General features: G+C 35.1%; 1 protein-coding gene across 1 annotated transcript; it reads left to right on the forward strand.

Moving 5' to 3' along the window:
- The first annotated feature begins 398 nt into the window (after positions 1-398).
- On the forward strand, positions 399-13,062 carry LOC140138072 (endothelial differentiation-related factor 1 homolog). The gene is made up of 6 exons (XM_072159918.1): positions 399-578; positions 4,845-4,896; positions 5,773-5,850; positions 6,891-6,973; positions 7,690-7,783; positions 8,812-13,062. The coding sequence occupies exons 1-6, from the start codon at positions 504-506 to the stop codon at positions 8,871-8,873; spliced, it is 444 nt and encodes a 147-aa protein (XP_072016019.1). The 5' UTR covers positions 399-503; the 3' UTR covers positions 8,874-13,062.
- The last annotated feature ends 432 nt before the right edge of the window (positions 13,063-13,494 follow it).

Genomic DNA, 13,494 nt, shown 5'->3' on the forward strand with positions numbered 1-13,494 from the left:
ATTATTTGATATCAGAATGACATTCTTCGTATTCAGAATGCAATTCGATATGTCTGATGTGCTCTAATGTCCCAAAATAAATACTGTCCAAACGTTCATACCACAGCCCTTAAACTCTGCTAGAAAAACCGGGCCTATAAAAACCGAGGGTCCCAAACACATGTCATGACAATACGACTGGATCTAAAGCCTAAAGAAAACTTTGGGTCAGAGGTCATAGGTGAAACGTCAAGTAACCTCTAACAAAAATACTGTTTGAAATTGAGAAATCTACCCATTTATATGCAATTTAAAGATTAATATTCTATTTTCATATCATAAATAATAGTACGATTTATTTATTGGTATATTTTATGACAGAAAATGAGTAATCGTCAATTTTGAAACAAATAATATGATTAATTTTAGCTGCATGTAAACATCCGTTTTATCGAGTATCGTCATCCGGATTGCCTAAAAAGTTCATTGTTTTTTACACAATAAAGTAATTAAACCACACCAAGATGTCCTACGATCAAGACACAGAAGTAACGTACTTGAGGAAGAATCCAAGGAAGTCAGAATTAAAGACGAATCAAGTAAGATTGAGCATTATTTTATCAACCAGTCATTCAATCAATTTCATGCAAATGCATGAATGTGAATTGACAATGAGTGATTCATGCATTTGCATTGAGTATGCAGCCAGTGCACATGCATGGTGCAATGCAATTTTGCATGATGAATGATATGGGTATTAATGGGCATATATTATCAAAGACAGAGATAAAAAGATTTTAACGCGTCTGACGTCCTGCCAATTATGATCCTTGATTTATCTGGTGCCGATCAGAGAAAAGGAATAGGTCACCCCGGTCATCCGTGACCGTGTACTTATTTTACATGACGCTAACACTACAGTCGGCTACACTTACGCTTTTCAACCCACAATAGATCGTGCAGCTGTTTACATTCTGTTTTGACCTCGAATCGAGCAAATTTCTCGGCCAATTTCGGTAAAATAAAGGTTAAATACTTGCATTTTATGTGAAGCTGAACACATGAACATGTAGAGGAGAGTCTTTATTTTTGTTGTTGGCTGGAGGCCCCATGTCGAGAAGTTATAGAAATGGTAGTATTTTGGCCGATTTGAAAAGGGACAAACCACAGAAAACTACAAATTTGACTTCTGATTCGGATTTGTTGTCAATGGAGGTCAACGGCTTGTGACGTCACTCCGGGGTCACCTATAGCAGCAAATTCATGAATGGCGAAAACTTACGTACATTTACAAGGCAAAAAGCAGCTTTTCTAGGCATTGTTGACATGGTAACTTCGCAAAAGAAAGTTTCCTACTACAAGGACCTAACTTTTGAGATGGTTTTCATGTTTGAGTGCAAAATTAACAATAAGGCGCGGCGCCCGGTTATACCACCGTGTTCAGCAAGTCATCATCACGATTCACGATACTTGTAAACAAACCGTGTTCGAGTTTGATTGACAGACGCGATAAAATCTTTTTATCTCTATCTTTGATATTAAATAGTCACTATTGAAACACATGTCATGCAGGGCAATAGCAAATTGCACGGAAAAATGGCACAAATTCAAATTATCTGGATTTAAGGCAAAAATTAAAAAAGAAAAAAGTTGTTTGCTTCTCTGCTCTGCCCTGCCTCTTCAACTTCGTCTGACCGACCGTCTCGGCATAATCAAACTTCTTACCAAGTCTAAATTATGCAAATTTCCTAGCACTGCCCCACGCACTGACTGCATGACATCACATACACAGAACTGACTAATCGTGTGCGTAGGATCGGTGATATTTTTGTATAAGTCAGAAAAAATATACCATGTCTAACAAAAAATTATAACTAAAATTACAGATAAATGAAATTTGAGTATCTTCAGTCATCAAATTTTTTGTTCGTTTGACGCCTGAAAAAAGTTTTTTTTTTAATTTTCCCAAAAAAGTCATGAACTTTTTGTCTGAAAAAATGAATACCGGTATTTAAAAGAAATGCTGTAAAATACCATTTCCTGCATGTTTCCCCCAGACCTGTCCAGTGGTACATGTACCTGGCTGAGCCTGAGGGTTCCGAAATTTTGCATTATCATACATGTACATCCTCAGCGTCTACATTTAAAAGTAAAACATTGTTGAACTTAAAAATGCAATATTTTAAGTCTGCCATACATCATGTCGAATAAAGTAGGGTTTACATTGCTCGAGAAGTCTAGCCACAAATTTGCTCACCGATAGCTTCACATTCTTAGGCTAGAGACCTTTGCATTCAAAATCTGGTCGGATTCGCTGAAGCATGACACCATGTAAAGCAGTGGAAGTTCAGAAGTAAACACAGCCGATCACGACGGGCGATTGCATCAAAAATGTTGCTAAAATTGCACTTCAACAAATTTTGGACTGTTCAAAATAGGCAGTCTTTATATTCAAAAGATACAATGTACAGTTGACTCATAAAAAAACTTTCATCTAAATTTCAACATTAACAAAATAAATCACCCCCGGGCCCCGGTGCAAAAAATTGCAATGCTGACCGACTGAAAAACGATAGCAACGTACTCTAGCATCGAATGGGTAACTATCTTGTGCAAATTTGAAGCTAGAGTTCTTGATTAAAGTTTACCTTGAATTTGTCTTTTGATATGATATGATATGATATGATTTTATTTAGCTGTATAACATCATGGCCAAACGCCCTAATTGCATTAAGAAACACAACAAATATCATGAAAGAAACAAAATACACAAGGCAAAAATATGAAAAAAGGCAACTTTGGCATGGAGGACAGCAGAGATCTATGCAAAATGGCACAAAGGGAAGCCACCAACACACAAGCGACATGTACTACTGCTTAGTCTGCTTATTCAACAGATTAATGCAGTAGGGAATGGGGCTTTTGGCAAATCTGCTTGTGCACACATGTAATTTTTTTTTGCATTTTTCTCAAAAATTATAGCACATTGGTGACAAGTAAGATATATTATAGGAGCAAGGACTACAACTACTGTACCGTACTGAAAATTCAGCAACTCAAAGCAAGTAGTTATTGGTTTATTGATCAAATATTGGTTTTCCCTCATTTTTGACTAACTCCACAACTGTTGTCTCTGCTGAAATAAAATTTCCAGTGCAGTAGTTGTAGTCCTTGCCCCTATAATATACATATCTTACTTGTCCCCAATGCGCTATATTTTTTGAGAAAAAATGCAAAAATAGGCACAAAATTGGGCAGGGGTGTAGTACCCCCTTAAAAACATGAGTAATATAGAATAAATTAGCCTCAATTTAAGACCTAATTGAATCTTCTTGTGAAGGAATACTCAAGAGACAGTGTTTTGAAATCCCAGCCGCACATCAAAATGTAACAAAACCACCTTTTTGGGTGCCCCAGTATATGACACAGGATCATATATATTTAGGTGAAAATTTTTCACAAAATTGTTGTTTAAAAAAAAAAAAAAAAGTATGGGCGTCCAACGGATAACCAGCTTACCTCCAGTGAATTTCTGGTCATCCGGCAGCAGTTTTGGGCATCTTGAAACATACACTATTAAAGTACATAATCATAAGAAAATAGAAATATAATCAGCACCCGAAATGATTCTACCTAGAGGCCCTTTTTGTCTTACGCTATGGAATAGAGTAAGAGAACACTGCCATCCGTCTTTCCATCCTTCAGTCCTTCTGTGTGAAATTATAGGCCTATCCACATTCTCAAATCTGTGTTTGTAGTCGCTATTAAACAGGAATAAATGTAATAAAGTTGGTATCATTATGTGACATTTTTGTTAAAGTTTGTTCAACAGAAATATTATGTTTTACTTTTTATGTTATAATCGTTTTTGTGAATTGGTTAACTATATGGGCAACCTGCCAACCCTAGATCAAAGTATACATTTTTAGGTGGGCCATTGCCTCTACTTTGCAGCAATTCAATTTTTTTATGCGCCATGGTTTTGATGTTTTTATGAGGACTTGCTACGTTTTGACATGCATCTTCAGGACTTACTAAATGTAATAAATAAAGATTGGACATTTTCTGTTAGAAAATGTTTACTAAATTGCTATGATAAGGTCTATAGTTTGAACATAGTATTTCAATGCAAAATGATATCCTTGAAATTAACTGACAAAACTCGAATGACCAATACATTATCATCAATTGTTTATTGATTTATATATAACTGTGTATCACATCTGAGGAGGTAGTCTACTATAGTAGACCATTTAAATTTATCATCCCCCAATCCCTCTGACCATAGAAAATCCACCAATCTTGTTCTGATCCAACAGCTAACAATCCGTGAGAAAAATGGTCTACTATAATACAATGAACTATGCACTCTAATGCTACCTCATTAAAATGCAGCCTTGGTTGTTTATACACATACCCTGTGGTTTATGTTACCATGTGTTACCTGACACAAATATAGAGCTATCCACCTGGACCATGTGGGTAGTGGGTTGGGTTAATGGGGTCATGCATAAACATGTGTGCTTGCCTATCTGTTATTGGTAAAGATTACCACCCACACTTCATTAACATTCATCTCAGATTGGAGATGAAAGAGGTTGAATCTATGTGTTAAGATATATATATGGTGGGTCACACAGGTCATATTCAACTAGAGCAGTCCTTTTTTTCTCTGGGCAGGACAGACACTGGGGACGTGTTGTGTTTTATCATGGTTTTATGCATGGAATGGTATGAAATAATTAATTGTTTAAAAAAGGAATTCATGCTAAGCAGTCTACTGAGCAGGAAACTCAACTTTTTTTATAATTACCAAAAAGATCATTGATACAACTTTCTTCATATGTCACAATTTATTTTGATAGGCTATAAATCAAGCAAGACGCCCTGGACAAGACGTTGTGACATCAAAAAAGTGTAAGTACCTGTATTTATGGATTTATCCGGTTTAAAAAAATATTATTTGAAGGGATTTGTGATCCAATTGAATTAGGGTTTGGTAAGGTTGTATAGAATGGTGATGTTTCTGACAGCTTAGGGGACCAGTTTCTTTGAAGCAGTAATGCAGTATGATAGCATTTTGACACCGTTTTTGTATCAAAAATGGCCAAAAAATGAAAATTGTCATTTTGCATCAAATATTATTATTATCTTTTTGAATAAATTGGGGGCACCTTTGCATTCAAGTTCAACACGCTTAAATTTTAGTTGGCAAACAGTTATTTCTGTCAGTAAAAAAGGTTATATGCACCTCTCCAGGCTGATGATTTGGAATTTTTCCACTCACCCGGCTAGGCAGTACCAGTGTACACCCCTGATTATGTCAATCAGAAGTTAATGAACCCATTAGGCCAAAAAAAAAATATTGTTGTGTTGCCCTCAAGTGGAAAAATGGGAAATTTGGGTAGGACGGTCGGATTATTAATTTTTTTTTTTTTTTTTTTTTTTTTTTAAACCTTCAGTTTTTTAAAATCCCCTCAAATATTAAATAATGCTTGTTCAATTAGGGGACATTTGTCAATTTTGACTTCTGGATACCTGTTAGACAACAATTAAAGACTTGTCTTACAATAAAATATTAATTTTAAGTGAAAGACATTGAGTTTTTGAACAAACCTGTAAAAATCATCATTAAAAAAAAAAAAAAAAAAAATTACGACCCTGATTTTTCAGGATTTAGGGTCGGACGGTTGAGGGCAACACAACAAAAAATTTTTTGGCCTTACCTTAATCTATCCACCTTACCACAAATTGTTTAACAATAATGTTTGTATATGTTTTCTTACCATGTAGATGGAGCAGGAGGGAACAAGAAAACAGCAACTGATAAAAACACAGCTAAGTTGGACAGGGAAACAGAAGAACTTCACCGTAAGTACTTGTTATGGTAATGACTTGAAATGGGCTATTCCACCCCTATGGAAGACATGATCTAAAATCACAGGGGACTTGTGAATTTCAAATGTGTTGTCTGAATGGGTGACTCCATTTGACATCTACGCCCCCTGTGTCATGTCTTAAGTAAAGATGGATGTATGGATTTCAAATGGAATTGCCCAATTGTTACACGATCTGGTCCAAGGGGGCCAAAGGAGGCATTTTTGAAAATTGAGTTACTATAATTGTTACATTATACATACAATAGGCTATCATTTTACTGAAAACACCAAAGGTCTAGCACTTTTGGTTCTTTTTGATGTCTATTTTCTTATGTATTTTATTGTTTTTTTACTCCATATTTTTACCTTTATCTCAGTTTCAAATTTGCAGCATTTGGCCCCCATGGACCAGATCGTGTCACAATTATGATTTATGTGAGCACAATATTTACTTCTGATTGTTGTATTTTATTTACACAATATTTTGGGAGCTGACATGGGCTATATGGTTTTTGGTACAATTTTGTTCCAGTGATAAATTGTTATTGACAATTCATCATAAAATCCATTTCAATAATATTTGGAAATTCTGCACACCCCCTGCAAGATAATCCTGCAGATGGGCCTATTGGCAAGTCATGTAACAAAACACAGAATATTCACATGCTTACTATTATTCACCTGCATGGTGTAGATTTAAAATGGAGCCACCTATCCAGGTAACCCTAGTTGGAATTCATATTCCTGTGTGGATTTCAACTGGAATAGCTCGGTAGATCTCATTGAATAACAGTTGAAAGGATATACAATAATGATTGAATTCTCACAAATTCTCACTGCTGTGTGATTTTGTTTAATCACAAGAATTTGATTCATGGATCTCTATTTCAATAATCAATTATTTGCAGATTGAGCTTCACATAAAAATTTATTTATATCTGCCCATGTAAACTATCAATGCAACGCCATACCCTGTTTTCAATGCAACTGAATAATAGAGTTAGTTACATCATATTTGCTCCCCATGTTCAGATGACCGTGTTCCACTGGAAGTAGGGAAGTTGATTCAGCGTGGACGTCAAGATAAGGAGATGACACAGAAGGACCTGGCAACAGTAAGTTGAACTTATTATGGTTTGCTTTTAAACTAACCATTATGGACCACAATGGTATCATCCCAATGGCATAGTTCAATAACCTCAATAAAACAATCATAGTGCAAAATCTCTAGTTGCAGAGTTTTTGTACACAAATTTTCAAAGGTCATTCAATGAATGTACAAATGTATTGGGGTTAAAGAACTGTGCCCTGATAGATGAGCATGTTGTAGATCCTAGTGAACCCATCAGGAGCTTGTACTAGTACACGGTCCAATTTGCGTTGTGGCTGGGTGGCCTGAAACAATAGATTTTGCGTAAGGGCTAGTAAGTAAACATTAAAAATGCTGACCCGGTGAGCCAGTAGATTTTTAAGATGATATGAGACACAAGATACAAATTCAAAGTGAATGACATTTGGGACACATTTTATGGTCTACCCGTGTATAATATATATTGTTATTTTTTATTTTTTGTTTACAAATACTTAATTAAAATTCAGCGGATATTATGACTCCTATCAATGATTTCATGAATACTTCTCGGTGCAAAATTAATTAAAGAGTTTAACTTAATCACTTCACTATTTTCACTCACCTGGAACGTTTTTTTGCAAGGTCAACTAGCGTTTTCAGCAGGTGGTGATGCAGTGATGATATCTTGTTTACAATAGGGATAGTCCAGTCAAGTTGGCTTAAATATTGTGCCCTAAAATGTTGTAATTTCTATTTCAGAGAATCAACGAGAAGCCTCAGGTCATCAATGATTACGAAGCTGGCAGAGCCATACCTAATCAGCAAGTCCTCGCAAAGATTGAGAGAGTCATTGGTAAGAATGTTATCCATATTTCATCATGTTAGTTTAACAAAGTTATATTCACGACAGCGGACATCTTTGCACTGTGTAAACCATAACTTTTGCATTCCAACATGTCCACAGAATCGAGGAAATGTCAGCTTGATTGACAATTTACAAGTATTGGAAGCCGTCAATAGTGGCGGCACCAAGAATTTTTTTGAGGGGAGGGGAATTTAATTTAATTTGTTTTCCTGGTGATTTATAAAATTAAGCGGAAGTGATGAGTTACCTAACACAAATATTTATGTTTTTATTCGTTCAATGGAAAGAATATTTCATTTGGTGAAATATGGACTGGTACATTCAACTCTGCAAAGAAAAGCCTCTTTGAATGGAACAGTCCATATTTCACCTCGTAAAAATATTCTTACCATTGTACTCAAAAACATTCAATATTTGCATAATAACAATAATAGTAAATAGATGCATTTGTAGGATTGTAGATAAATAATTCAAACTTTTTAGCTTGACAAATCCATTAAATGATTACTCACGACTTTAGCTTTCGCCATCAGGGCTGATGGCTTGATCACAAGTGAATAGGTCCACTGCTTTTCCGCTAAACGGCTTGTTGACATTTCCGGAAGTGAAGATGTTTTTGTTTTGAGCAGTGGATCGCATTACACGTGATCGAGAGATCTGAGACCTTAAATCGCGGTTGATAGCTTTGGCCCCCTTTTTGCGAATGTAGATTGCTTCCCTAATTCTCCTGCTGAAGGCATTTGAGTCCTTGTCGAGTATAGACGCCCTCTCCCATTCTATGATATGATTTTCTTTCGGGAAATGTCAACAAGCCGTTTCGCGGGAAAAGCAGTGGACCTATTCACTTGTGATCAAGCCATCAGCCCTGATGGCGAAAGCTAAAGTCGTGAGTAATCATTTAATGGATTTGTCAAGCTAAAAAGTTTGAATTAATAACAATAATAGTTTTGTCAATGTTGTCAATGTATGTTTATGTGAGCCACTCTATGAAGATGATCTGTTCTGTTTTTTTGCAGGGATGAAGTTACGGGGAAAGGAGAAAGGCCAGCCTCTGCAACCCAAAGGCAAGAAGAAATGAAACCATGTGAGCATGGCTAACCAATACACATGTATAATATTCAGACATATCAAGCTGATAACATTGTTTAATTGTGTTAATATTATTTCTTTCATGGCAATTTTTTTCTTCACATACCATTTTTGAGTTGGTGCTTCCCAAATCATGATTTTAAATGGTAGGATTTTTGCTTTGATCAGAGGTTATAAGCAAATTGGTTTTGTTGATATTCTAGGACTTGGGTATGTGTAGTGTTTGTCTCTTTATTAGTAATGTTTATTGGACTCCTTAAGGACTCAGATAGCAATGTTTTCATGTATTTTTTGTGGGACCTGAGAGCACATGAGACATATCGAGTTGCATTTTGAAAACGAGGAATACCCTTCTGATATCAAATAATTTTGATTTTCTGAAATTCGCAATATAAAGCATTATGGCAAATGATTAAAAATTTATATTTTTGAAATTTAACAGTCCTTGAAGTAAATTGTATTAATCTAATGATGTGTACTTAAAGTATATGTAGCTGGGATGAAAAGCCATCCATCATATAAAAATGTTGACCTTTTGTATTGAAGATATAGATTTTTTTCCTAAAACACCAAAATTTTTTTAGGTCTTTTGGAGAAAAAAATGTATATCTTCAATATGAAAGGTCAAAATTTTCAATTGATGGTCGAATTTTTTAACCTAACTACATACACTTAAGTACCTATCATTAGATTTATAAAGTTTAATTTGAGGACTTAAATATCAAAAATATCAAATGTTAATAATTTGCCATAAAATTGGTATTACATCGCAAATTTCAAAAAATGTATTTGATATCAGAAGGACATTCCTCATATTCAGAATACAAATTGATGTCAGATGTGCTCTCATTTCCCATGAAAAATAATACTGTGCAAACATAGCTATCCGATGCCTTAACATCTTAACATACATTCATGGCGCCATATAGTTGTGGAGAATGGAGATAAGTGCCTGTTTCTAAAATGAGGGATAGATATAACAGGGGGTAAAAGATAAAAAAGGGGTAAAGGTAGCAAGTTCTCTTGTTATATAACCTTTGATCAAAGTTTGGTTCTCTAGGATATGCAGATACTATTGGTTGCCCCATGCTTGCTCAGGAAAAGCAAGAAAAAAACTTTTGTCTGGTGCTGCATTCCGTGAAGCTGAAGGCAGAACATAATAATTATATGGCAGATTGACACAATACCATTATGTAGATACATCATACGTGTATTTTCCGGTGCTTTAAGGATGAGTAAGAAAGTGAGAAGTAATTGTGTAAATGTCTTGAGGTTTGAATCCCATGCTTGCATATTCCCTTGCTTTTTTTAGTTGGGTTCTGCATCAGCTGGGATTTCATTTTCTGTTGTCTTGTTTAATTACACACGTTGGGTTGGTTAATAATTGTTCACCGTTTCCAAAATCGTATTGGTAATTATTATTTTGTTGCTATTAATCACCCAAAAAGCCATGTGTAATCAAAATCAGCTCTTGTTATAAAAGTAATCAATAAATCCTTCCTATGCCCATACAACAATGTATGTAGCACCAGAACATACAGTGCTGTAGGCACTTTGCTGTGTTTCTTGAATAAGTAGGGAGCAGCTAGACGGTATGTACATTATCTAGAAGGTACAATCATATTTTATCCATATTGTTTAAGCCAGTTTATGCAAAAAAATTTATATCATGTAATCCTCTATCTCAAGAAAATAAGAATTATTAATATCCCATTTGTAAATTTCTGAATGAATTTCAACAGTGTAACTGTCCAAGTTATGCATGTTATTAAGGATGATATCTGCAACATACTCCCCATGCCCAGGGTTCAATTTACTTTGAAAATTTTGCATATTTTTAGCGAAAACATTATTTAGGTGATGTTCTTATCTTATGATATTAGCATATGTTTACATTGTAAAAAATACAAACTGAAAATGGGGAGCATTTTGTTCTGCTACACCAGGTAAATCAAACGCTGTCCATGCTACAAGTTCAAGTTGGAACTAACATCATATGGTAGCTATTCATTATTTAAATCAATTTTTATCAATTTCAAATTTGTGTGTTCAGCTCTTTCCCTATATTTCTTGGAAATGAAAAAATAAAAAGATTGCATGGATGCTCAAATCAGCAATTTGGGAATCATAAGACTTAAATGGCACCAACATGCCTATGACATACACTCATAGCAGGCAGAAGGTTAAGGGAGAGCATGTGGCCTAATGGTTAGAATATATACTTGCCTTTGGTGTATGAGGTACTGGGTTCAATTCCTAGTGGTGGAGATTTGTTCGTTTTGAACCGGGATATAAAATGAATCATGAAAGTATTCTGTCCTTGGAGTTTAGCTGTCAGTCCCATGTACTACTTCAGAAATACATGTACATTTTTCTTGCAGTCAGTTTCTAAAAATCCCATGAGTTCCCAACCTGTCGCCATTGTTAATGGAAGTAAGCTTGGAAGTAAGCTTCATAACTTGCAGGTTTTCTTGGGTTATCCAGTAGAGTTGTCAAACCCAAACAAATCAAATCAAAATATACAGTGATACTTAACTGTGATTCTCAAATGCATAACAATAACATAATAAATATCACACGTGAATGAATAGCACCGTTATGAGGTGATTAACTTACTTGTGCATGGTCATGTTTTACCATTGCAAACATTATTTTTGATTTGGTACAAATAATATTCGCATTGTCAGTGTAGATCTATACTAGACTTCGCATATGATTTTTACAATTTCTCAAGTACTTGTTAAAATCAAAAATTTTTATTGAACATGATATGCTTACATGGATGAAACTATTTTCACTGCCGGGGCATAAATATGGTAAACATGTTTCTTAAGTAATATATAATAATACAAAATGTTTCTTTAGAGCTTTGTTGCAATGGCTCCAAAATAATAAAGACATAGATACGGTAAAACTATTTATATCATTATGTTAGCAGTAGTTCAGCATTTTGCCATTATGAATAGCAAAGACAGAGGCACAACATTGGGCAGATGAAATCCATATATCCCTATGGAAGACATGACCTTAATCTCTCAAACAGGGAGTGTAAACTTCGAATGGACGACTCGATTTGAAATTCACACCCCCTTTGTGTGAGAATAAGATCTTGATTGTCTTCCATGGGGGTGTGTGGATTTTAACTGGAATAGACCATTTACAATTAAAAATATGTAAAAATTGCATAAAAATGTCTTCATGTATACATGGAGTTCACTACAATGTATGTACAAAATAACATTACAAATAATAAAATACGAGCTCCGCTTTAGCTGCATCTTGTGGGAATCACATGTTATACCACCTGTGATGTCATACTATCGGGGAGTAAAGCAGTACGGTATCATAACAGTTGTGTTCATACTTCAAGCTTAGTACCTGTCGCAGATGGTACATGTATACTATTCTAGTATACACCCCATATGGAAGGCATGTCCTTAATCTTGCACGCATGGAGTGTGAATTTCAAACAGGGTTACCTGAATGGGTGACTCCATTTGATGTTTACACCTGCTGTGTGGGAGATTAAAGGTCAAGTTTTCCATATGTGGTGTATGGATTTCAAGTGGAATGGCCCAATATAAGGGCCACCTTGGTGTTATACTTATTGGGATACAAAAAAAGCAGCTCATAACATTGGTATAAAAAAGCAGATTAAAAACAAAGTATTTTACATGAACTTTTAGGTTCTTATTGCATAGCATATATAGCTTTGGCATTGATAAATCAAACTGGTTTAATGATTAAGTGTACATGTATGGGTTCATTGCAAGCTCACACACTCAAGGATTAAAGGAAGATGGACAATTATTATCTGAATTTAACACTTTTTTAAACATGTATCCAGTACAAGTATTGAAACTATAAAGTTCTTTTCTCATAACTTTCTCTTATTTTGTATTTTACGTGGATGTTGTAACAGGACAAGACTTTAAAGCAAATATCAAAACCAATTTCAATACGTACATGTGTTGTATAATAGGTTTAGTTTCTACTCCCCATGTGTTGTGTCAGCCCTGTTTTGTATTAGATGATTAGTAATAGCGTGCATTTGGCATATATGTGAAATGAAATATTATGTATGTCCTAGTGAGGCATTTTATTTTACTTTGTAATAATGGATACATTCACATTTATGATATCTTTGGTAAATAAAATTGCATGGGAGCATCTCATAATCGGTCGTTTTGCATTAATCTTTCTGTCTTTCTGATGCGTCACATACACACACACCCACCCACCACCATCATCATCATACCACCCCTGAGGATTGTTTGTTTCCTTAGTGGTAATAGTGTTGAGTGTGAAGTTCACAGCACAAAATTTAAACTGATAGCACTCTGTTGTATTTTTGATAAGAAACAAGGCAGGAGTCCTTGAAAGTCAAGATGCAAGTACACCAAGTAAGAAAGCTCAACTATACTTAATTAATAACTGTATGGGAAACTGTTGCCAATCTCTGAGAGGCTCAGGATTAGAAGTTAAAGTTTGCAGGGCATTGTGCAAGGAGCGAAGAGGAAGCAGCGTCAATTGTTCTTATGTGGCAGCCCAAACATGGAAAGCGAACAAGAGGTCCACCCAAAAAGGGATATTTCAAGATGTTGGCAGAT

The sequence above is a fragment of the Amphiura filiformis genome, chromosome 17 (genome assembly GCF_039555335.1).
Source record: "Amphiura filiformis chromosome 17, Afil_fr2py, whole genome shotgun sequence".
NCBI classification, from domain to species: Eukaryota; Metazoa; Echinodermata; class Ophiuroidea; order Amphilepidida; family Amphiuridae; genus Amphiura; species Amphiura filiformis.

Excerpts from the sequence above, each read along its gene's own strand:
- LOC140138072 (XM_072159918.1), top strand. The coding sequence starts at position 504 with ATGTCCTACGATCAAGACACAGAAGTAACGTACTTGAGGAAGAATCCA. Across the intron at positions 4,897-5,772 it reads CGTTGTGACATCAAAAAAGT|ATGGAGCAGGAGGGAACAAG; the intron begins GTAAGTACCTGT and ends CTTACCATGTAG. Across the intron at positions 6,974-7,689 it reads CACAGAAGGACCTGGCAACA|AGAATCAACGAGAAGCCTCA; the intron begins GTAAGTTGAACT and ends TTTCTATTTCAG.